Here is a 24,769-nt window from a genome sequence, read left to right as displayed (position 1 = left end):
TTGGACACATAAGATGCAACTCTAATCACATCCAGGAGCTGAAAAATTCCTCGGCTATTGTAAAGGAAGTCTTAAATACTGCCTCCATGCAAGAATTCTGATAATAATAAATGGAAAAGAAATAAAGAGCTAATACAAGTGATGCTCCAAAGTACAAATGCAAGAGAATCTAAGCGGCACTGTGTAAATAGAAAACGACTATATACCTGTAACAATACACAAAACAGGAGGTCTCGTGCATGCACCGAAAAATTGCACATCATTTTTGTGACAAATCTTTCTATAGAATTAGGAGTAAACATGGTTGGAGAAAGTGACAATAAATCATTCCTTAAACCCATGGTTAGTAAACTCAAATTGCAGAAATATGAAACACAAAAATCGTAAATTAGCATCATGTAACTTCCCACATGAGAAGTCATTACAACGAATCCAATTTGCTTGGGCAGTCATAAATAAATGATGGAACATCATTCTAAAATGTTGTATCATGAAGTGACTGTTACACAATTTTCTTAGTCCAAGCATAAGTAAAGCTCATCACTCACTTCATTATATAAACTTCCTGTGCAAACTCACGTAGCATATCAACACTAACCCGCTCAGGCTCAAGTACTTTGATACCTACATCTTGATCGCAGCACGTCCCATTGTAGCTGATGGCACATCAAAAAGTCGATTACATATAAATAAGAGTTACCTCTAGGTCATATGCTACCAAATAGTAATGGAGATTCTGTCATACCTCTGGGCCAAATGTCTTGCATCCTCTAAAGGTGAACCCATAACCATTGCCTGTTGTGGCTCTACCACCTAGAATTTAAATAAAACTATTAGCCAGTTTGTCAGAAATCTATTTACCCTAGCTACAAATTTCAGTGTAAAGATTACAAAGGTAAAAATAAAATTGTTTCAATATGCTTCAAATAAGGATCATTGGAAAGCTCTAATGCTAATGTTTTGGAAGTAAGATATTTAGATTTATTTTTTGGTACATTAGACTTGTCCACTTCTATTTGTTTGAGAGCATTAATAGAAAAATTAACTATAGAGCTATCGTATCCCAACTTAAAACATATGTTGCCGAGCCTATCTGAAAATACAGCATCAGGTAGAGAATTTATGTTAGGGAGGGCATTTGAATTTGGTGTACCAAAGGTTTACTGAAGAGTTGGTGAGGGCAAGTTTGTCTTGTTCTTTAAGACAAGCACCTTCACCATGTCAATCTGTCCATCTAGATTCCTAGCAGTAGCCATTTTCATAGCCTTGATAGTATATCCTCATCTGCAACTGATATGCCATACAAAGTGGGGGTATTAATGCGTGGACTTCTTTTAAATTCAGAAATATGAGCCTCACTGGAATGGAGAAAGGGCAGACCTGCTACTGTTTCCATGGCAAGCCATTCGCCTGGTCTAGTCCTCCTCTAAAACAATTTTCCTATTGAGTGGTAACTGAATCAGGACAACGAACACAATTTCCTTGTGAGAAGAATGTAGTATCAACAGATAATTACCTAATTTCTATATTTATGTAGAGACAATTACGACTTAATTGTCAATATATTAACAACTGCAAACAACAAAGAAAATCAGCAGATTAGCGAGTCGTATCAACCGTTAGCATGTAAGAATAACAAAAAGGTTGTTCATTGACAAAGATATACAACTCATGCTAATTTATGTTTGAGATGTTTTGGTAATGAAGCCTACATTCAGCTTCATTATAGGACCTCATTCTGACAATGTAGTTGGATTTAAGTATCTGATTCATGACATTTGATTCCTTAGGAATCTGCAACCTACAAAAATACTCTGCAATAATAATGTTCAGTGTCTCAGTCAACAATTAACAGTACATAATACCATCACAATGTTAACAATTAAATGGTGTCCCAGGGGATAATATATATGCTGACTCTCTATGGCATATCAGTTGTGCCAACAAAAGAGGAAGGAGAGTGTTTAACTAACCAAGCTCCTCACACTTTTCCTTCATCAAGAACTGAGTCCTTCCGCTTTGCCTTACGATTAACTGGGCCAGTCTTGTTCAAATATAAACGGTGGAAAACAATATCTTCAGGAGGCACTTCATTTTTTGACAATTCTAGAAGCTCTCCTCCAATAATATGATGATTCAGGTTAAGCTGAAGACAAAGGCATGGGTCAAAAAGGTATAAAAATGTGTTTGATAGTATTCAATATTTAAGACAATCTAAATACATTTATTCAAATTTTGACACTAAAATATTTTAAGTCGAAGTTTTGAGCATATCTTCTCAAGAGCATCTAGTGTTATTGGAGGGAAGAGTAAACAGGTCATCTACAAATCCAGATATAGAAAAACAACTCTCAAAGTCAAGAGAATCCAAGTAAAAAAGGCCAACCTTTTTAGCTGGGGCATTTGTGATCCATCGTGCCATCTTCCTTTAGCTATGTGGCTCCCTTTTGGTTTATTTTCCATGAATTTGTCAAGGGGAGCATGAAGTGATAGGTCTGTCAGTGGATCACCACCATAAACAAATGGAAAGAAACACTGGATATGATCACAAGTAAAGAGTCTCACAAGCAATTCATATATATGTTAACCACCATAATCAATGACTGGTCCGTTTCTAAAAAATGATGGCAAAAACTATTAAGTAAACAACAACTTTGGTGCTCTACATAGAAGTACCCATACAAACAGACGGGCTTGAACTGAACAGAGCATGAAAAGGGCGTATTTGTGACAATGTAATATTTACTAACCTCATCCAGCAGCAACTGATCAGCTTCACCTTCTAGACCCAAACTGATACTTGAATTCACCACTCAACGTGTAATATGCCAAAATATCCACATCCTGCACACTATCAAAACTGACAGTTGTTTCCATGATTGAATCATATAAACACATGATTAATCAAAAGGATAAGAAGAAAATAGACTTCTTGTAGCTCTATTTCTGTGCCCATATCTCAACTCGTAGCGTGCTGCTTCTTCAAGTATTGGAACAGATGACACGAGCGTTGCATATATATCCGGGAACAGCCAATTAGTGGAACAAAAAGAAAATGCATCTGTCTCTTACGCATCCTTGGGTGGTTTTGGATTCTTGCTCATCTCCTGAATTTCTCTTGATGGTTCCACCAATAATACTACCACCAGCTTCTTTCAACCACCAAACCTTCCTAAATGCAGCCTTCATACTGAGCTTAGAAGGATCACCAACATAGACACCTTAGGTTTAAAAAGTTGTTAAATTCTTATGTTAATCGGCTAACAGTTGCAAGTAGCAGGCCAGAACAAACAACAATAGCACACTGCTGGTATTAGTGGAACAGATGACACAAACGTTGCATATATAATTAATACTTTGGTCCAATGGCATACCATCGAAGGTCTAACACTTCCAAAATAGCTTCATTGGCCTTCTGATCCTATAAAGAGAGAAAAGATCTCATGTTAAAATGCCAAATGAGAATTTGGCAATCATGCATACAAGTAATTTCATATGACATACTCTAAGCAACAAAGGGATGTGCCAAATATTCGTTACATCATGGAGATAAATGATATTTGGTATCTGCCATATAAAATCAAAGTCAGGGTTGCTGTTGCATGATGAAAACCTCATATCTTTCAAAAAAGCCTTGAACACACAACAATTCTACTGGTAGCGTTAAGAGTATGCATCATTTGGAGAAAGCATTAAATGCAGCCAGCAAGTACTAAAACATAAACATGCCCTAGTAGCTGTTTTACTATGCAAAGAAGACAAATTTGTGCTAGGTTAGAGACACACTGGTCCCAAATTTACAGAGTTAGGGCAATCAAATCACAAATATGAACAATGCAGACCATTGTCAACATGAAAACAAGGTAGACCAGAAAATATCACAAAGATGTAGGTTATGCATCTGCGCCATCTGGAGACAACAACAAATGCAGCCGGATCCCCAATCTAGTTTATTAACATCAGTAACAACTACAATTCATGGGAACCAGAAGTAGAGACAACAGTCACATCCCACCCTTCTCTCGTCAAGCTATCTACACGAGGAGCTAACCCCCTCACCTTACACACCCTCGACGCCCACACCGAAACGGATCTGCAGTGCAAACTCTGCACGCCAGCGCCGAGGGGGAAGCCAGGTCTGGACAGCCAAGGAAACCGAAAGGGTTAAATTCTTCAAAACTCGAGTAGGTTCGTAGTTTTGTAGGATGACGCATCGGTAAAGGAAGTAAGGATCGTCCAAGGTACGGTAGAGGGGAGGGGAACTCACCATGATAGAGATGGAGGAGGACCTGCGCCGCCGCCTATTCTCGAGCGTGTGGCTGACCGGCGGTGGTCTCTGGTGTGGGCGTCTGGCGTGGACAAGCGCCGGGCAGGACGCGGCCGTAGGCAGGGGCAGCGGGCAGGGAAGGAGGGACACACGAAGGCCATGAAGGAGAGTGGCGGCGGCGTCGCACATGCTTTGGATGGAGAGAGGGGGAGACGGACTGAACGAGAGCGAGGACGGTTTGCGCGCGGTGGATGCGGGGCGAGCCATTCGGGAGCGAAGTCGGGGGAGGCAAGGGAGGTTAGGGATTGGGTGCGGGGGGAGGTGGGCGGAAGCGTGGGTGCGATATGGACCGTCTAGATCGATGGGTGGCAGAACGGCAGAACCAGAGAGAGGCACCCTACCCCCTTACATTCTTCATAGTAGTAGAGATTAGAGAAAACATACCTCATAAATCCATTGTTGCTTGCATACAGAACATCAACTAAGGCATATTGGGGTGATGATTTGAAATTTCAATAGATAGAGATACATTGAACCTGTTGAAAATAGAGAAAAATATAAAGGAATGCAATCATTTAGAACCCACTATGACCATCGACTTTCCAATAAAGCTTAATCAATATGCTCAACACAGGATGCTAGCACGCAAATTGCAAACATGTAAGAACATCTATAGACAGCTCTACAAAGACAGATACCGTTTTCATTAAGAACTCATGAAGTCACAAACTTAGTAAATTACCATTCATTAAAACTGAGGTAGTTCAAAAGTTCATAATAAACATGATTGACAGCTGTATAGACAACATCCTTTAAAAGCATTCCAGCAGTAACATATGTTTCTTATGGTGGAGAAACAGACATAGCTTCACGAAGAACAAAAACAATTGGAGCTAAAAGCTGAAGTGACACATGATAATTTGAGCATTAAAGCATTCAATAGACTCACAACAACGATGAAAAGGGCTTCAACACATGGCCGTTTTTTCTCGGTCCACTGAACCAAATTCTGCTCGTGGCGAAAGGAATCATGATTTTCTGACCACTCTTCCAAATCTTTTGTTGTGTACATAAAGTATCTACAAAATAATTGCAGCCTTCTAAGGTACTTGAAGGATAAAAAAATCTTAAATAAAAAGATAAATAAGATACAAATGAACAAAAAATCATGTGTGTGGAACCGCAGATGTAATATGAAAACCAGGAAAATTACAAAATATTCAATGTCGCTCGTTCTACTGGTAAGACATAAATGGATTTATTAAGCATGGCATGGTTCATTAGACACCAAGCTGGACACAAGAAAACCGAGAAGGGACTATCACAGAACTTTTGCACGGGTTTGATCAGTCTCAGCCAAGTTTACTATCTATGTTTATTGGTTAAATTGAACTAAAATTGCCACACATGTTATGTACAGATTCACGGATCAATCACATGAAGGGAAAGTGCGCTAGAAAGATATGCACGTTTCCCGTTAACAAAGCCACCCCCAAACTAAACAGAGATAGTAAACTTGCCTCAATGCTCAACTATTCTATAATCTAATTCTTTACTCAGCTATATCCCCACCAGAAAAAATTCAGCTGTTGAATCATCATAACCAATCTTCTATATATGCATCAGAGAATCAGAGATCTCAAGGTATAATTCAAAGAATCAGAGATCACACTGGATACTTAGTTTCTATCTATATAAAAGTGGTAGTTGGTGTTAGACGCTTCCCTGCCGATGCGGAAGAGCTCGATGAGGTTGTAGAACTGGCCGTGGATGTCACCACACATAGTGACGGGGCAACGCACGGGCTGTACGTTCCACTCCTCGATGAGGATCGCCTTTGCTTGCTCGCATAGCGCCTTGACCTCCACCGCCGGCATGAACTTGCAATCCCGCAGCTGCGAGATCTGGTGGTCCAGATCCATGTGTGACAGCGTCACCGCTACGGTTCTGCTCTACCTCATACATCCCCTTCCCTTCCTTTTCTTACCTAGTTCCTGCCGCCGCCACCCCAGCAGGCACAGCCGAGGAGGAGTAGGACCCAGCAAGGCCACCAGTGTGGAGGGGTGCTAGGGGTATTTGTTTTGCGAGGAAGCGCGGGCAGGATGGCGGGTGGATCTGTCGAGATCCTCGGTTCCCTTGCGACGGAAGCGGATGGTGGGCGGCACGATAGGCGAGAGGTAGAGTGGGCAGGGAAACACGAAGGGCGGGATGGCGGGTGGGGAAACGCGGAGCTCGACGCGAGAGGGGCGGGTTCGCAGAGCTCGGTCGGCCGAGATCCTCGCATGTCGGCGAGGAGAGCGGGCTGTAGGTTGGCAAGGCTTACAACGAGGAGATCGAGCTGGTGGTTGCCTGGTTGGTGCGGAGCTCGGCCGACCGAGATCGTCACGACGAGGAGGGTGGAGGTTGCCGAGCGCATCGGGGACGCCGTAGATCCTGGAGCGCACGAACCGGTGGTAGAACCCCTCGAGGTCCTCCTCCTCCAACACGGAGACGCCGTCGAGGGTGAAGTCACGACACCCGCCGGCATCGCCGCGCACGCGCACGGCCGTCCCGCCCCACGCGAACTCCAGCGCGGACGAGACACCCGAGGCGAGGTTCCGGATGCGGCCGATCACCTCGACCGGGTGCTCCGTGGCGCCGCCGCCCTCGTCGGCCCTCCTCCACCGCCATCTCCCATCGCGTCCACCATGTGCTCAGCAGGCGACGGAGTCGCCACCAGGTGTCGCGGAGTGGCTGGAGGCGGAGCAGACCGCCCCGTCTTCGCCATAGCCAGGGCTGCGATGGGAAGAGAGAGACTGCTCCGTCTGCAGGAATCGGATGTGCAATTGGGAGGGGAGGGGACGGGAGGCAGCGCGGCGGTTGCGGGTGGAAGCTGGCAAGCGGCAGCCGGGACGATGGAGACCGCGGGTCGGGTGGCGGTTGGCAAGCGGCGGGGGCGCTGGAGACCGCGAGGTGCTAAAGATTAGGGTTTTCCATTTGCCGTATGTCATGGGCTGCGGTGCGTGGGATCGGATGGCGAGATCAGACGAGTGAGATTACACGATAGAATGGACGGCTGAGATCGCAGAACGGCAGAACGGCAGGCTACCCTTAGAGCCTTAATAAGTAGTAGAGATATAAACAACGTTTTCAAATATACATAAATATTTATTAACAATATATATATGCACTATAATTATGTGTAATAATTAATATTATTAAAGGGCCTCTATTATAAGTCTTGTCCTGGGCCTCTAAAATGTCAGGACCGGCACTGGCACGTACAATCTTTATAGATTGTTATATTCAAATTTTGCAGTATTGCAAATTATTTTTTTGGACGGACGGTATTGCAAATTATTATTATGTGTGCCATTGATGGTCTACCAAGTCAGATGGAATGTTCTTGTTGTGTATACATCTACATTTTCTTTGTGCAGTCATTGGTAATAGCAGGAAAAAAAATCTAGTGCCAAATGCATGCCATCTAGACGTTCAGTCTCATCCGAGTATCCGACACTGATTTACCATAGAAATTTTAGCCTTCTGCTATTTAGCCCTCCTCTTGCATTGTTTCTGAATCCGCCACTCACTTTGCTGGAGCCCTATGAGATTGCGCACACCTGCTTAGACCCAGAGTATAGCCATATCACCACGAACTCACGCGATGAGAAATCATTTGCCACAGACGTAATTGCATATGTTTAGGCAGTGCAAACAGGATGCAATTAGTCATAAATGTTCTAGCTCCCATATTTTCTTCTTGCAAACTTATTGACCGCCTGCCCTTCTGAATTGCTATGCCCCATGCTTGTGTGATTTCAGTGTAGCTCATTTGGTTCAAATCTTGTAGGGAAGTTGCTGAGTTTGTTCCTGCTATGGAGTCAGATGTACAATGTTCATATCTTATATTCTTATATATGTTTCATCATCCTTGTCTCTGTACTTCCTTTTGCAGTACTTCGTCAAAGATAAGTTGGCTGAAAATGCATGCCCTTTTTATGTTCTGTCAAACAGCATTTCTGTGTCTCATGCTGTTAAGTTCGAGGAAGTGCTAGTTAGTTTCTTACTCCATATATGCTAGCTGATAGATGTAGCCCTGTAGGCATGATATGTGTTCATATTCAGAACAGTCAATAGTTAAGCAATTGTATGATTGTGCTAGTGGAATCTGAAACTTGAACTGTTGGCAATCTAACTAAGCTACCTTTAATTTATCTGTGACCAAACATGCCAAAATTTTGAACTTAAAACATTCCAGGAAACAAAGCCAACACCGTAAACTATGCATCTACTAAGGCATGCCAAAACAAACATAAAAGAAAAAAAAATGTCAAATCAGGAATGGAGGCACAACACTCATCGTGTATGTCATGTGAGCCAAAAGCAAGAGGAAGGAGCACCTAACAACGATAGGCATGGGAGGCATCAGGAAGACCCAAAATGAGCTTTCCACTCATAGGCCTTCCTCCGTGTTCCCATGCCCACTGCTCTTAGACCCTCTCTTCCTCTTCCATGCTCACTCTCAAATTCAACCCATCCAAATAGGAGCATAATTTGGATGCACAGTAAGCCAAAAGGAAAAGGATGAAGTGCTTAAGAACAATAGGAATGGGAGGCATCGGGAAACACCGAACCAAGCTTCCACCTCGGTTTCTGGAGGAGGAAACCAACAGGATGGGCTTTCCTCCATGTTCCCATTCCCACTGCTCTTAGGCCCTCTCTTCCCTTTCCCAGCTCACTCTCAAGTCCTATAGCTACAGCTTTCCATATGCTCCACAGCAAAGAAACTTGGATTGTTGAACAGAAAACCTTCTCTCTGAGGTATATATAGACCTGTAGTGTACTCTGGAGAAAACATTATGCAGAGAAAACAAAGTACAGACCTGGGCCATGGTACATCATTGGAGCAAAAGGAGCATGTGATAGTCAGGCCACTGTACTGCATTTTAAATGTAGAGCACATGCAGATCTTATGCTTACCTCAGGGGCGAATTTAGGAGTGTTTATCGAGGTCAGCGACCCTGATAAAATTTATAAATCATTTAGCAAAGCACTATTAAAATTCAAAAAAAATGTATTATATAGTGAAGCTAATCCTGATGACCTCGACGATATGTTTGGCTAGATTTGCCACTGGCTTCCTATATGGTCATATCTAAAATGCCAATCAGTATCAAAGCCTGCATTTAGAATGGAAAAGAAAATATCAGAGTGTCATAGAACTTGCACTTAAGTATGATAGGAGTGGGCTGAAAGGATAGATAGAACATACCTTGTGCATTAGAGTATCAGGGATAACCTCCCTTAAAAGCAATTAGAAGATAGAAGGAAAAAAGACATAATAACTTGGTGAAGTTATAAATTAGGGAAACAATTAGACAATGCCAAAATCACAAGCTAACAACAATTTATTTTAGACATGAATTGGACTAGAACAAGTGATAAATCCAAAATATATACTTAGTCCTATTCTGTATACAGTTCTATAACCTTCATTTTTGCATCCAACATGAAGCAGAAATATATAATCAAACAAACATATTGATTTTACAGGTAAAAATGAACTCAAGACCACAAAAAGGCACATGGAAGATATACAGTTTATTTTTTAACCGAAACTCACTATACATGTCAGTTCACAAGGTACTGATTCAGATATTTCATCCGCCGAACTATCTAGTACTTCCTGAACAGGGTTCGAACACAAAGGAAGAAAGATGTCTTGAAGAGAGTCCGGTACTTCTTCCACCCACTAAAGTATCTGCCAATGGTAATCTTGTAGCTTGGCCGTAGCTTCACCAAATTGTAGTACTCAAGTATCTTGGGTCTGCAGTTGATGTACTCATCATCAAGGTCCAGAATAGTTATGCGCGCAAGAACAGGGACAAACATCGAATCAGCAGGTGAGAATTCATCGCCAGCGAGATATTTGGTCTTGCCGAGCTGAGCTTCGACATCATCAAGGAGTTTGCTTAGTTCTTCCTCGCTTTGCTTCATGATGTCAGGGTCCTTCACTTTATCATCCGTCTCGTAAGCCTCACGGAGCTTGACATGATACATGCTGGCTAAATCAGGGGCTTGAGCCATGCGAGCAATCAGCACCCGCCTTATGAACTTGGAGACAAACGCACGGTGCTTGGCCGGGGTGTGCGTGAGGGTGAACATCTCAGGGTTCCAAGCATCAACTTTCTGCATCCATTGGTGGACCTCAGTGTTCACAGGGGGGATTTCACCACTTAAATGCACTGCAAGTCTGTCTATGTACCTATGACAATGCAAAGTGCATATAAACATTAGCAACAACAATAGAAGAATGCCAAGTTTCAGATATTTCCAATACATAAAAAAGAAGGGGCGTACTGAATAATATCGATAGCGCGATAGATGACATGCGCTCCATTCTGGAAGACAGGGAGCTTCGCGGAAGGGTTCATGCGAAAGAAGTCCACATTCATGTTTTTGCCGGTGAGTGGATTGACGTGATAAGATGTGTAGTCAATGCCCTTCTCTTCCAGCGCCATCCGTACCTTCTGGCTGTCCAGCGAATAGGGGTGGTGGTACAGCTGCATTGCTGTATTAGCAGCAAAATAAAGATGCGGTTAGTAACTTAGTATCAATTCCTCGTGACAATCATACTTTTCCTGTCCAGATCCTCGAATATTATGGAGAAACTTGCAACTCATCAGAGTCAATTACTGTCTGGGATCGAAATATATATTGCAATAAAAATAACAACAAAATAAACAGGAAGTTTGTTCGTTTGCTCTGTATATTTTTATCCACAGTTTATTTGTGGAATGGTAAGATGGGTACCCAGGCACAAGTACATCTGTTTGTGTCAGTCCTAATGAAAAAAAATAGTAGCAATCGTTAATTGGCACCGGCTTTAGATTGCAAAGCTGGCGAGCCCTACTATAACAGCCATGAATTATTATGAGAATCAAGGGGGGAACAATCCCTCTGTGTACTGGCTACAAGGAGAGGTGAAAAGGGGAAGAAAACCGCACTTCTCTGATCTCGCAATTGGTCTTATAGCACTACAGCTACAGGACAACCGAACTACCGCAATCGCGCAACGCCACACACAACCGGATACAGGACCTGAAGAGCGTACCTCCCGAGTCCCGGCGAGGAAGCGGCGGCGGCGGCGGAGAGGGGAGATGGAGAGGCTTCGCGAAGGCGAAGATTCTTCTCGGCGACGAGACGCAGGCGGGGTTTAGGTGCGCTCGTAGTCGCCGGAGCAGTTTCAGTCGTTGCCTTTGCGGGGCTCTGCGGCAGTTTCAAGCGAGTGGGGGCGTGTGGTTGGATTCGTCCTCACTGGCACCTTTTCACGGCCTGGGTCGATGCAAAAGCTTCTTCCATTTTGCGTGCGTCCTCGCAATCGCAACGACACCTCCCTGCCTGGTCGGTGACCTGGGGAGAGGTTGGGCTATCCAAGACACCTCGCTGCGGGCCCCCGGGAAAGGGAACTCGCCGCCGACCACGGCTCGCCCGGGTTCGCGTTTTTTTTCCTTCCGCAGCGTGGCCAGCGAGGCAGAATTTGTAAAAACTTGTAATATAGATATCTATATTCATATTTATTTCTAATGTACTCGCACCGTTTCTTTTTAGTTGTCGCTGAATAATTTAATTTTGCACTATTCAGCGACAACTAAAACGAAACGGAGAGAGTATGTACTAAATAAATGTATTTAAATTCGTTTTCAGTTTTTATCGGGTTTCAGATCTATATTCAATAAAAATATAAAACTTATATATATATATATATACACTGTATTTATATATTACACCTGGGTGCATTCAATATAGAGAATGCACCCAGGCCGAACCTACGCGCCAGGAGCACCTGGTCCGAGCCAACCGCCCCACCCAGGCCGAACCGACGCTTCGTCTTCGTCCCTCCCGCACGCTCCCGACAGAATGCTACAATTTTCGAACCAGACCAGCAGTTGCATCTAGTTATATAGAAGTTGCAATCACACCAGACCAACAGTTGCAATTATACTAGACCAACAGTTGCAATCATATTTTTTAACAAAATTTCCCAGAGTTATTCAGTACTTGCAATCACATCAGAGCAACTCAGCAGTTGCAATCACACCACACAAGTAGTTGCAATTACAACACACCAGCAGTTGCAATCATTTTGTTTACATTTTTAACGGATATTTGGGTAGAATTATACAGCAGTTGCAATCACACCTAATGCGGGGTTGCAATCACACCACACCAGCAGTTGCAATTACACCTCTTTGTCCTGACACTAAAACCAGCCAACTTTGCATAGTCAAGGTAAAAGAGGTAGGCTTCTTCCCTTGTATCAAATGTTTGCCGCACCCTGGGGACAAACACATCAAGTATGTTTGCATCCTACAGAATAACACGCAATCATGAGTTTGCAATTAGTGGATACCCATAGTTGCAATCAACAGGCAACAAACGTTGCAACTGGAGTAACAACACAGCATGCAATGGTAATCAAGGAGTAAAAACAGAGACTCAAGTTTTCAATTAGAGGATACTCACGGCGGGAGGCAGGAAGGCGCGCGTACAGAAGGGCCAAGGGCGTGCTCTTATGGGGAGGCGTGCTCGGAGTGTTATTGCACCCTGGGTGCATTCAATATAGAGAATGCACCCAGGTGCATTTTAGTGCCGCCGTGTATATATATATATATATATATATATATATATATATATATATATATATATATATATATATATATATATATATATATATATATATATATATATATATATATATATATATATATATATATATATATATATATATATATATATATATATATATATATATATATATAGGGCAAGTATAACGAGAGCCCTAGGCTTCGGATATTAAAGGAAGCCCAGGTCGGTTCCCGAGGTCTGGTCGATGGAACATGCGCGCCTGTGTTTTAACGTGGGGCTGAGAGGCGGCATGCAGGACAGACGGCGCCGTGACGCGGTTGTTTGAATGGTAAGGGAATTGCGCGGAATTAAAGGGAATAGATTCCACATGCAAACGTGATTACTGTGATACGTGGGCGCGTAAATTATGGATCTTGCATGATAAGTAATGTGCGGAAGGTAAAAAAAATGAAGCATAAGATGTTGAAAGATATGGCATAAAACCGAAACGGCATAATAGATGCATAAACAGTATATACCGATTGGCGTAAAACGTTGTGTCATTGTGCGTAAATTTTATATTATGAATTTTAGTTTGACAAAGACGTCGCCATAATATCGGGACGGTTTCGAAAATAATGGGGAGACCCTGTAAACGTGGATGCGGTTACTTTTATAGTATCCGAGATTTACTTTCATTCGAAAAAAGACCACTAAGCCTGCATAACTAATCGGAGTTGGAGATGGCCGGCTCTGGAGGGTCGCCGGTGATGGAAGGAGATGGCGTTCGTCTTGATCCAGAGACAGAGGGAGGAGTTGGTGGTAACTCACTGGTGACACCACCTCCTGCTCTAATGGGTCCTGAGATCGCCGAGATGAGCATAGGAGAAGGAGAACAAAGGGTTCGACCTCCTATGTCCAATATTAGCTCCAGGGAGATGGATACGCCACAGATACTGCGTTCACATGTAAGTCCAATCGCTGTATTTGATTATTGATTGATTATATTGTTGTGAATATATTCCATGGTACAAACAACAATGACAATGAAATAGCAGGCAAAAAACATTGATCCAACTATAGTGCCAACGGTAGGGATGACTTTCAAGAGTGTTGATGATGCATATAAATTCTATAAAAGGTATGCATATGAAGTTGGATTTCCACTGAAGAAATACAGAGAGAAGACATTCAGTAAGTGGATAAATTGTTCACGTGAAGGTAAAAGTGCAGCAAAATCAAATGATACACCTAGGATGAGGAATAGATCATCGGGGCGTACGCAATGCAAAGCTGGAATAAAATTAAAAAAAATATATGATGATGAAAACAAAATGGTTGTAGCTACAAAAATTGAACTGGTAAACTTGGAGCATAACCATGAGTTCATAACTGACGAAGCAGAGAAACAACATTTACGTGCAACAAAATTAGGGATGCTGAATTCATAAATTTTGTAGATGCAATGCATGATAGCCGAGTGCCGCAGCATTGCATAGTTGATTTTATATCAGAAATGCATGATGGGCCGGAGAACGTACCGGTAACTGCTCAAGATCTGAAAAACATGTAAGCAATACTTTTTTGTTACATGTGTATATATCAATAGCCATGAATATTACTATAGTAAATGTGTGTGTAATAATTTTTTGTGCAAACAAATGTAGGAGGGCAGCCAGGAGAAGAGAAAATTGCTCAAATGATGTAGCCAAACTTTTGGCTTTCTTTAGAGAATGCAAGAAACAGAATCCACAATTTTTTTGTGATTTCCAGCTAGACGATGATGGGAAAATAGTTAGTATTTTTTGGTCACACGCAAGTATGCAGGGGGAATACGCAGATTATGGTGATGCTGTGACATTTGATACAACACACAAGACAAATATATATGATAAACCACTGGGCATGTTTGTTGGAGCTAACAACCATCTGCAGTGTACAGTGTTTGGATTTGTTTTGTTGGGAGATGAAACTGTACATACTTTTGAATGGGCTTTCAATTCATTCAAAACATGTATGGGATGCGAGGGTCCAAGAGTTATGCTTACAGGTATGTGATATATAAATTTGTTATGCAAAACAGTGAATTAATTTATTGTGAAAATAACTGAATAATCTGTGAGCAATTGCAGATCAAGATCCTGCAATGCCAATTGCTCTGAGAACTGTATTTCCAAAAACAGTTCACAGACTGTGCTTATGGCATGTACATAACAGATTTATGCCATTCCTAAATGAGATATATGCCAGGTTTGTTGTTAAGGATTTTAAAACAACATTCCAGTCTATTATACATCATCCATTAACTCCTCATGAGTTTGAATGTGCCTGGGAAATGATGCTAGAGGAGTTCAATCTTCATGAAGATATGACTCTACGCAAATTATATGAAATAAGAAAAGAATGGATACCTGCATTTTTTAAAAATGACTTCTGTGGGGTAATGGTATCTACACAACGAAGTGAGAGCATGAACAGATTAGTGAAGCAATCACATGTAGATGCAAACACCCCACTGCATGAGTTCACTAAATAAATGATGAAAATGTTTCACAGCAGGAAAATGAAAGAATCAAAGGAGGCATTGGTGAGCAAGGTATGTCGTGCTTGTTAGCAATAACGGTTTGCATACATTTATGTAAATAATTTGTTTAATTATGATAATAATGTGTTATAGGCACCAAGGACAACAGATACATTATATAGGTTCGAAGTGAGAGTCTCTAGAGCATACACCAGAGTTGTTATGAATAGATTTGAGGAATCAATGAAATACGCCACTGCATACAAAATATTAAAGGACCCAGACGGATGTGATAATGAATGGATCGTACAACATACAAAACGGTCTAATAAAATTGTGTGGGGACAACATCAATTCAAGATAACAGCAGAAATAGAAGCTGGGGAGTATACATGCGAGTGCAAACAGTGGGAACATACAGGTTTGTACGTATTATGTTGGTTAGCATAAAAAATTTGCATACTAGAGAATTTGATGATTGTAGTACAAATTAATGTATATCTTTGAAATAATGGTTTGTTTTCATGTTTTCAGGTCTATTATGTGTTCATCTTTTAAGAGCCTTCATGCATCTTCAAGTTGAAAAGATACCTTCAAAGTATATATTGCAAAGGTACATTGTCTCATCAAGAAAAGATGTTCCGTTTGAAAGAATTGATAAGAGCTTCAGGGGGAAGGATGGAGTTACTAAATCATACAGACAGAAAATGTTGTTAACGAAAACAATGAAAGTAGTTCGCCAGGCGTGTATGTCAAAAGCAGGGTACGATAAGGCGATGGATGTGTTGGATGAGCTCGATGTCGTTCTAAGCCGATTGGAGCCAGATATTGGATGTAATGAGTCAACAGATGTTAGTGATAATGAGGAAGACAAGGTAATAATATTGCAGATGTTTTAGTGTTATACTATTTGTAACATAAATTATGCATAGTAACATGTTATTTTGTACCAGGAAGAAGAGTTGAATAAAAATAATGCTGGCGATGGGATGGAAGATGACAATACAATTACATGTCATAATAAGGTATGTAAAAGATATATATATAAGCTTGCATGAAGTATTGTACATAATGAATATATAAAATCAATGTAATAAGCAAATAATATTTTGTAGGATTCGCATAACACCAGGACTGGATGTGAACATGCGTTAACAATAATAACAACTGGTAACCAGGTACATATTTATTTGTCTAAAATGAAAATATATATTTATGCTGCATGTAAATGTTGATGTATTTGGGTTGGGCTCTAAAGGAGGACAACATGAGAATTTCACATGAGGTTGGTGATACAAGTTCTCCGTGTCACGTAGCACATGAACAAATGGAACATATTGCTGCATCCTCAGAAGCTAAAAAGGTGCGAAAGGAGAGAAAAAGAAGAATAGGAGATGCCATTTGTGTGGAATAGCAAATGGGCATAACAGCAGAACATGTCTGTCTGTGGAAGAGAACAGGGCAAGGCTAGCAAAACTGTCTAATCGAAAGAGAGGACGGCCAGCCGGATCAAGACTAAACAATAAAACAACTGCTCCACAGTGGAATGAAACATCGACTGCAAAAAACATCGTATTGATGAAGAAGTGGAAAATGAAGAAGCCGATGAGCATATGGATTTGGGCGAATAATTTGAAGTGTGACTAAAGAGTGATCGATTTAGTAGAAACTTGTAATATCACAATGACTTATGCTTTATTTTGTTGGAAATTCAATAGTTTGCATGAAAGGGTTATATAATGCGTTGATATAAAACTATAAAATGTTGTGTAAATATAGACAATTACACAAATTATGTAACTAAATATGTACAACAAATTGGCATTGAACGTTTAGCAATCGGAAGGTCTGGACATTAATGGTATATAAAACTGTATACACTTAACAATACTAATCAAATGGGAGTGCATACGTCGGTTTCACACTTCAAATACAACAAACAGGATATAACATAAACACTTGTTACAATTAGCATAATTAGCGTAAAAAATGTATAAAAGATGAACCTAGTGTGTATAAAATAAGGAAGTATATATTATGCATAAAACTTGAATATTGAAACAATATGATAATACAAATAAGCCAAACATTGGAAGCAAAACGATTAACCAACTCACAAACTGGAGATGAAAACAACATAGAATTTGTTAACATATAACATAAATAGACATTCTGGTAACAATTATGTTTGACACACTTCAAATAAAAACTGATGCGAAGTAACATAGACATTAGACACATTGAACATAAGTGGCACACGGAGTACCAAACACATGATCAGAGGCCTGACATAAGTGACTTAACAAGTAACATAAACAGTTTTGTGGATCCCACAGGGAATCATGTTCAGCTATGCTATCTAAGTCTTGGCTTTCAAACAACGGCGTCTCCTTGGAGCATACTTGAAAGGCAGCAGTTCTGCAGGAAGGGGGGCAACCATGTTGTTGCGATGAAAGGTAAGGTAATGCAGAACAAAGGCACGTTGGTCCAATGGTTCATCCTGAAATAGCCATAATATCAAATTAATGGTAGAATAAAATCTGAAGGAGTAATATATGCAAGATTAGAAGACTAATTTAGTGACATACCAGAGTATAAAATTCTGATAAGTCGCCATCATCAAAATCGTAGTAGCGGAGGAAGTTTGCGACAAAAAAACCACAATCATTTGACCCTGGTGTCATGGTTGGACAATTGGGAAGGAGCCCAATCTTGTAGTTGCCAAACTTTGGTACAGTTGACTCAGGTCGAGCTTCATGTAAGGCAATGCTAAGTCTTCTCATTATTAATCTGGACCAAGGTATCTTCGTTCCATTTATCATCATTTGATCATTATGGATTTGTTTCCATGTAGTGCCTCCAAGCAATGTACCATAAGGATTTGAATCTAAGATGTCTATTCGACGACGTTCAAAATTGATTGCATAAAGGGTCCAGTGGCTTCGGCGTAGCATAGGAACCAAGATCTGTTAAATATATATGTAAATTTATGAATGATTTATACTATGCATATGAAAAATTAAAACTAATAGAACATAAAACTAGTGACCAAAAGAACATTATAACATTTGTACAAATGAAACTGATTAGAGCTCACCAATTTAATCTGGTTCAGAACATCATCTGAAGGAAGGGTCGGTTCAAGTTGTTCTTTAAGAAGTGATGTTGTGAAGGGCTGTGGATTTGAACTGTGCTGTTCAAACTCCTCGATATTCAAAACGGTCTGGACAAAGAAAATAAATTGATTAGTATTATATATTTATACAGTAAGTGTTGCAATAAGATACAAAGTTGTGGAGAAAAAATTACCCCAACGTTGACATTCAGTATTAGAGTGTTGATTACAGAATCTGGATTGTATAATACATCATCCTGACGAATACAGTCGATAAATCCCTGCATGAAAGTATTCTCAAGACATTTGTTGGGACCAAACGACTGGACAACATCAAGGACAGACCCTCCAAATCCTCCAAAATTAATGATAGACCTGGAGAAAAAACTTTGATTACAATTCTTCTAATTATACTTAATTGGAATTTGAATAACTAATACATACATGCTCGGATCTAGTTTTCCTGACAAAATGAACTTAAGTAGGTTTCGAGCACAGTCTTCACGTGACACGTGGGGATGTTCAGCGACTGCAGCTTTACAGGAACTATCCTTTGCAACCAGGTCAGTAGTTGCCTAATATATGAATATATGTTAGTAAACAGTTGCATAAATATGTATGTCTTAGTGTATAAATAGGAAAAATATGAAAATGACAACATGTCTTACATCTGTCAGTGGGGTTTTATCGAACAGAGGTGCACCAGATACATGAGTATCATGTGTAACCGATTTTTGTCCTTCCTGTAACCAATAAATTTATTAATATAAACGTAATGAAACATAGGGTATAATTAATATTAGCATAATATGATGAAGTTATAAATACTTACACTATTTATATCTGGTGTTAACTTAGGAGCAGCAGGCTTGTCTGTTGTGGGAGCCTGGGGATTTAAAAAAAATAAAGCATGCACATATATTAATGTTACTTGCATACATTGTAAATGAAATAATAATAATTGTGATATAAGGAAGTCAAACATTAGATTTTGGAGTCTTGTCAAAAAATAGGGGCATCCATAACTTTATCTTTTTTGCAGACGTTCCCACTGACAATCTATAATGGAAACAACTGAGATTTGAGTAAACAGTAACTTGTATGCATAATAGAATATATGCATTGTATATATAGTTTGTATGAGAAAACTTACATCATCTGATACTTTGATATGATCAGTAGGAACATGGCTTTCCTGATCATGTTGCTGTTTATCAGGTGTTGGAACAGTTGGTGTGGATACTGGATCATTTGTTGGAGGCATTGAGGTAGTGGGGGGGTTATCTACATTTGGAACATATAATAATATAGTAGTTGTTACTGAAATATAACTGCAATATAAATGTATCGTTATAAGAAAATGGTTAAACATACACATTTGCAAACTACATCAGTATACTATCAGGATGCATAAATAAAATACAGTTTTCAAAAAATGAAATACACTGAAAAAATATGTTGCTGCTTGTACGAGTATAAATTAATATATAATTTGTATATACAAAACTGCATATAATAAATTATTTGAGATCGTATAAGTATATATTATTTTCCAGGAAATAATTCGTGAACTTGATTAGTTTAAAAAAATAAACATAAATACTAAAACCTTCTGGCTGTGAATCGCGCTGCGTTGCAGCTCTCAGAACTTCATCGATCATTTCACCAAATGTTTCAGAGAGTTCAATCTGCTTCGAAACAATCATCTGATGGCTCAGCTGAAGGGAATCACAGTATTTATCCACCTCTTTGTCATGAGCATCAAACAATGATTGAAACATTGGACGCTGCTGGGAGGGCAAACATTGCAACTTGTTGCCAATCAAATTCTTGATACGTGGCACATATATGTTGAAAACGGCAGAAACAGGCCGTTCTGGAGCAATGACGTAACACGTTTCTGAACGGCTACGAAACTGTATAAAGTCATATAGAACAGTTAGCAGTAATAATATTTTAACATCTGCATAACAGGACAAAAAGTTGTTTATGTCTAACCTCTGCATATCTGAATGGTTCACCAGTTTTACGGGGGGGGGGGGGGGCGTCTGTCACCACGAGCCAACTCTTTTATGGTCTCATTGTCAAAAAACTTAATGCGTGGAGTACCATATTTGTTAACAGGAGATGCAGGGTGATGTAGGTGATCAAGATAGTAAATCTGAAAAAAGGAATGCACAAATATATAAAATTAGTACATAACAACTATTTGCATATCATATATATGTGTCACACCCGGTTTTAGAAGGTAAACCGAATGCGAACTATGTACGTGCCAGGATCAGAACTCACGTACACAGCGATTACATAAATGAACATCATCACACAATGCTCGAATAATAATATAAAAGGGTACTTATTACATCATAGAGTCATAGACATCCACATAGTCATTGTCTTAACAGGTAAATCAAAGTGCTAAACGAAACGCAGTAAGAATAAGGCCTTCACAGGCAGCTGACTGAGGGTTCGCCGCCAACCCCCACCTAGAATTCATCGTAGTCTTGGAACTCCTGGAAGTCTCCTTCCACGGCTTCGCCTTCTCCTGAGCAGTGGTTACAATGCGGACAACCTGGTGTTTTGTGGTAAAGCAAGGATGAGTACACATCAACGTACTCAGCAAATGTCCCGTTTGGCTGAAGTGGACTAGCTTTATGTGGGGTTAGGCTCAAGCAGTTGCTTTTAGTTGGTCAGGTATTTATCATTAGTAGAAGCCAGATTTTAGCATTAACCAACCCGTAAACCATTTCCTCATCGAGGAACATCATCATCATAGTCGAACCAAAACCATATCATAACCATTGTATCTCGAACCATCTGTATCTCTAATCAAAGAGGATCCCAAGGCTGCTCTTAACCGTGAGCACGACTGATATATCAGTTTCACTACCCTCTGCAGAGGTTGCACACTTTACCCATGAGTCATGATTCCCTTTCTACCCGGGGAGAGCTAATCCCCATTGACCACTACCTAGGTGGTCCGGCAGGGCATCACTACGTAGCTTTTACAAAGATTCCCTAGAGATCGTAGCTGCCCGTTAGGTTTCTCCAGTTTGATAAACACAGTACCCCTCCCCGCAGGAGAGTGACTAACAAAGAGCAAAACGAAAGAACCTCGGCACTCAGCCTCGGCAGAGCAAGCACTGTGCCTGGACCCCATTGACGGCACGACGGCTAAGCAACTACACCTCTAGTTCATCCAATTAATCAGCTAAGGGCATCCCATTTCACCCTCATGGTTGCACTGTTATCCCGGGTGGTCTCTCAACGAACCAGTCCTTACGGAGAGGTACTCAGGAAACAGCCTGAGCCCCCTAGAGTATCACAAGATCATCAACATCATCAGGATAACAGTATCATAAATAGCCACATCATGTTCATTGATTATGTTAAAGCAGTAGCAAAGTGCTAACCATAATAGCCCATAAGGTCATCAAGGATAAAGTAAAGTGCAAAGCTAGTCAATCCTTAGGTTTCAGGAAAGTAATGCGGGGTAGTAAGTTATAAATGAATAGGACATAATGGGACAGAGGACACTTGCCTTCACCAAACTGCTGATCAGGGACTTCCTCTGCAACTGCCTCGGGAAACACAGACTGCTCGGTGTCTACGCAAAGCAATCATTCACACTATGCACTTGGGAAAATAACAAACAAAAACAATATACCAAACATATGCAGCAGAGAGGGGTCACAAGTTCATAACAGAAAAGGGATAGGCACTCTAAAGTTCCCTAGGTCTGGGGGTAGAGGACTACACAAAGTGATTTACTATTCACTAATCAGGTCTAAGTTGGTGGTGGGATTAAATAATTATCTGGTTTGAGTTTCTAAACTTAAGTGTTTAAGTCCACAAACTTAAGTAATCCAACTTTTATTAAAGTCTACTCATTTCCAATTATCTTAAATAAGGTTTCAATAGTCTTAATCCTATCCTAGTGATTAGCTATTAATTAATACATGGAAACAGCAGGGAAACATTGCATAAACAGATAGATAATAATATTATGAACATTTTGCAATTTGAAGCACCTAATTTGGAGTTCATATGACAAAGTTATGAATTTTACAAGTTTAGGGGTTAAAATTATACCCTAAGGACTTATTTTGAATTAAATAAAAGGGCCAGGGACTTAACTGCGAGAAACCAGGGACGGCGGGCGCAATTTCCAGAAAACAGGGGGGCTCTTTAAGAAAAGCGCGGGCGAAGGGGTATCGAGCGCCTACAGCCGTCAGATCTAAAGCGAACGATCAGGATTAGATCCTGCGGGCGGGCGCGCGGGCGCGCGGCGGCCTGGGCGGCTGACAGGCGGGGCCGGGCAGGCAGCGCGGGGCGCGGGCAGGCTGACAGGCGGGGCCGGGCGGACAGCGCGCGCGCGGGGCGGGCTGACAGGCGGGGCCTAGCGGACAGAGAGACAGGGTGAGGGGGTAGTGGGCCTGGGCCGCTGGATCGCTGGCGGACGGTCAGGATTAGGTCCGGGCGGGTTGAATCAGGGCCGCCCGATCTGGGTTGAACGGCGGAGATCGGATGGGCGGCCTGGGTCTTCCCTACGGCTAGTTGGGGCGGCGGCGCTCGTCCCCGCGGCGGAGGGCTCGCCGGAGACGAGGGGCGCGGGCGATTGGCGGGGCTCTGGGGTGACCTGAGTGGTCGGGGAGGTCGGGGAGGGCGCGGGGAGTTCTCCGGTAGGGTCTGGGTCGGGGCAGAGGCACCGGAGGGGGGCGGTTCACGGCGGGGCGGCTCGGCGGCGGGGTTATTCTACTCCGGCGAGCAATCAAGCGCAACAGAGAGCAAAGCAAGGGGCGATAGGGGCGGGAGAGGTCCGTTACCTCAAGGCGGGCTCCGGGGACTCCTCGGCGGCGACGGGGACGCGACGGGGACCCGGGTCGACGGTGGCGGCTGCACGGCGGACGACGGGTGAGCGCGGGCAGAGAGAAATAGGGAGGGGGAGAGGGAATTGGGGCGCGTTCCGGGTTGCGGACGCCAGAGCGGAGCTCACCGGGGCTAAGGGCGCGGCGGAGCTCCACCGGCGACGAGAAACCGAGCTCGGGACGGCGGGGTTATGGCGGTGGCGCTCTGCGTGCGCGCAGCGAGGGGGAGAGAGAGTCTACTGGGCGCAAATGGGGGGAGAGGGTGAGGGCGAGTGGGGTTCGGGGCTCAAGTGGCCAGGGGCGAGGTGGGGCGAGTTCCACGCGCGACGTGGGCGCGGGGAAGGCGGGCGCGAGCAGCTCGGCGGCGGTTACGCGAGGAAGACGGGGCTGACAGCCCGGGCCCGCGAGCAGAGAGAGAGCGAGGGAGCGAGCGCGCGCGGGGAAAGCGGGCGCCGACAGGTGGGGCCGGGCGAACAGAGAGAGAAAGGGGCGGGTACGCGGAAGGCGGCCGCGCCGACAGGCCGGGCCCGCTGCGCAGAGAGAGGAGGGGAGGGAGGCGCGCGCGCGAGAGATGGGCCGGCTGGGCCGAAAGGCCGAGGGGGCGGCTGGGTTGGGCTGCTTTACCTTTTTTCTTTTATTCTGAATTGTTTCTCCCTTTTCTTTTATTTATTCTATTTGATTCAAATTCAAATGGGCCCCAAATTCAAATTAGACCTTTTGAGAATTATGCACCAAACAAAAGTGAAATCTAGGGTTCAACATGATGCAACAATTCATACTCCACTAGGGTTTAACATAATAGACTACAATTACAAGTAAAATAAGCACTTAGCTCCTATAGAAATGAGAGAGAAAAGAATTAGGAAGGATGAGAAAAGGAAGTAACACCTGAATTTGTGAATATGAGCAAAGAAATTTTATACCCCCAAATTCAGGGTGTTACAAACCTATCCCCCTTAAAAGAATCTCGCCCCGAGATTCAAGGTAGGTCAGCAAAGAGTTCAGGGTATTTGGCCTTCAGGTCATCTTCTCGTTCCCAGGTTGCTTCATCCTCCGAGTGGTGACCCCATCTGACTTTGCACATTCTGATAGTGTTCCTCCGGGTGACTCTGTCTGCAAACTCCAGAATCTGCGTTGGCTTCTCTATGTATGTCAGATCCTCCTGGACTTCCAAACCCTCCACTGGCAACTGTTCTTCTGGTACTCGCAGACACTTCTTCAATTGTGACACATGGAACACATTGTGCACTGCTGACAAGCTCTCTGGTAGGTTGAGCTGGTAGGCCACTTCTCCACGCTTGGCTTGAATCTGATATGGTCCGACGTACCGGGGTGCTAACTTGCCTTTAACTCCGAACCTTCTGACTCCCCTGATAGGTGACACC

General features: G+C 42.3%; 3 protein-coding genes, 1 long non-coding RNA gene and 2 other non-coding genes across 21 annotated transcripts; 1 reads left to right on the top strand and 5 right to left on the bottom strand.

The window, feature by feature from the left end:
* Nucleotides 1-368: 368 nt before the first annotated feature.
* On the bottom strand, nucleotides 369-11,774 carry LOC100193919 (Tetrachloro-P-hydroquinone reductive dehalogenase). Of its 16 annotated transcripts, XM_035964556.1 has the most exons (14): nucleotides 11,364-11,774; nucleotides 10,610-10,820; nucleotides 5,217-10,514; nucleotides 4,712-4,803; nucleotides 3,505-3,567; nucleotides 3,375-3,421; nucleotides 2,751-3,221; nucleotides 2,387-2,535; nucleotides 1,713-2,146; nucleotides 1,517-1,572; nucleotides 1,381-1,440; nucleotides 1,154-1,290; nucleotides 746-813; nucleotides 369-656 (listed from the first exon to the last, which is right to left on the bottom strand). In XM_035964556.1, the coding sequence occupies exons 2-3, from the start codon at nucleotides 10,816-10,818 to the stop codon at nucleotides 9,926-9,928; spliced, it is 798 nt and encodes a 265-aa protein (XP_035820449.1). In that variant the 5' UTR covers nucleotides 10,819-10,820; nucleotides 11,364-11,774; the 3' UTR covers nucleotides 369-656; nucleotides 746-813; nucleotides 1,154-1,290; nucleotides 1,381-1,440; nucleotides 1,517-1,572; nucleotides 1,713-2,146; nucleotides 2,387-2,535; nucleotides 2,751-3,221; nucleotides 3,375-3,421; nucleotides 3,505-3,567; nucleotides 4,712-4,803; nucleotides 5,217-9,925. The 16 variants fall into 16 exon arrangements, with proteins under 16 accessions (XP_035820449.1, XP_035820446.1, XP_035820441.1 ...); XM_035964553.1 differs by having other exon boundaries at nucleotides 1,713-1,814; nucleotides 1,974-2,146; nucleotides 2,387-2,495; nucleotides 2,751-3,421; nucleotides 3,505-4,803; XM_035964548.1 differs by having other exon boundaries at nucleotides 1,713-1,814; nucleotides 1,974-2,146; nucleotides 2,387-3,421.
* On the bottom strand, nucleotides 5,934-6,206 carry LOC118476310 (serine/threonine-protein phosphatase PP2A-1 catalytic subunit-like). The gene has a single exon (XM_035965269.1). The coding sequence runs from the start codon at nucleotides 6,187-6,189 to the stop codon at nucleotides 5,947-5,949; it is 243 nt and encodes an 80-aa protein (XP_035821162.1). The 5' UTR covers nucleotides 6,190-6,206; the 3' UTR covers nucleotides 5,934-5,946.
* On the bottom strand, nucleotides 8,622-8,769 carry MIR2118d (microRNA MIR2118d). The gene has a single exon (NR_121111.1). It is a non-coding gene; the product is annotated as a microRNA MIR2118d (primary transcript).
* On the bottom strand, nucleotides 8,844-8,961 carry MIR2118b (microRNA MIR2118b). The gene has a single exon (NR_121109.1). It is a non-coding gene; the product is annotated as a microRNA MIR2118b (primary transcript).
* Nucleotides 11,775-16,029: 4,255 nt separating the features above from the next.
* LOC103648636 (uncharacterized) lies at nucleotides 16,030-16,815 on the top strand. The gene is made up of 4 exons (XM_020548854.1): nucleotides 16,030-16,276; nucleotides 16,355-16,426; nucleotides 16,517-16,579; nucleotides 16,660-16,815. Exons 1-4 carry the CDS (start codon nucleotides 16,109-16,111, stop codon nucleotides 16,813-16,815), a joined length of 459 nt encoding a protein of 152 aa, XP_020404443.1. The 5' UTR covers nucleotides 16,030-16,108.
* Nucleotides 16,816-18,569: 1,754 nt separating this feature from the next.
* Nucleotides 18,570-19,001, bottom strand: LOC103646435 (uncharacterized). The gene is made up of 3 exons (XR_562196.2): nucleotides 18,961-19,001; nucleotides 18,711-18,891; nucleotides 18,570-18,624 (listed from the first exon to the last, which is right to left on the bottom strand). It is a non-coding gene; the product is annotated as an uncharacterized lncRNA (long non-coding RNA).
* Nucleotides 19,002-24,769: the final 5,768 nt, after the last annotated feature.

Source organism: Zea mays, chromosome 2 (genome assembly GCF_902167145.1).
Source record: "Zea mays cultivar B73 chromosome 2, Zm-B73-REFERENCE-NAM-5.0, whole genome shotgun sequence".
NCBI classification, from domain to species: Eukaryota; Viridiplantae; Streptophyta; class Magnoliopsida; order Poales; family Poaceae; genus Zea; species Zea mays.
The sequence above is the reverse complement of the archived record's forward strand: the minus strand, read 5'-3'. Positions and strand labels throughout refer to the sequence as shown.

Coding starts and splice junctions, on each gene's coding strand:
- LOC118476310 (XM_035965269.1), bottom strand. CDS start 6,189: ATGGATCTGGACCACCAGATCTCGCAGCTGCGGGATTGCAAGTTCATG.
- LOC100193919 (XM_035964547.1), bottom strand. CDS start 10,818: ATGCAGCTGTACCACCACCCCTATTCGCTGGACAGCCAGAAGGTACGG. Junction 10,515..10,609: donor CGCGCTATCGATATTATTCA/GTACGCCCCTTC, acceptor GCATTGTCATAG/GTACATAGACAGACTTGCAG.
- LOC103648636 (XM_020548854.1), top strand. CDS start 16,109: ATGTTGTTAACGAAAACAATGAAAGTAGTTCGCCAGGCGTGTATGTCA. Junction 16,277..16,354: donor GTGATAATGAGGAAGACAAG/GTAATAATATTG, acceptor ATTTTGTACCAG/GAAGAAGAGTTGAATAAAAA. Junction 16,580..16,659: donor TAATAACAACTGGTAACCAG/GTACATATTTAT, acceptor TGGGCTCTAAAG/GAGGACAACATGAGAATTTC.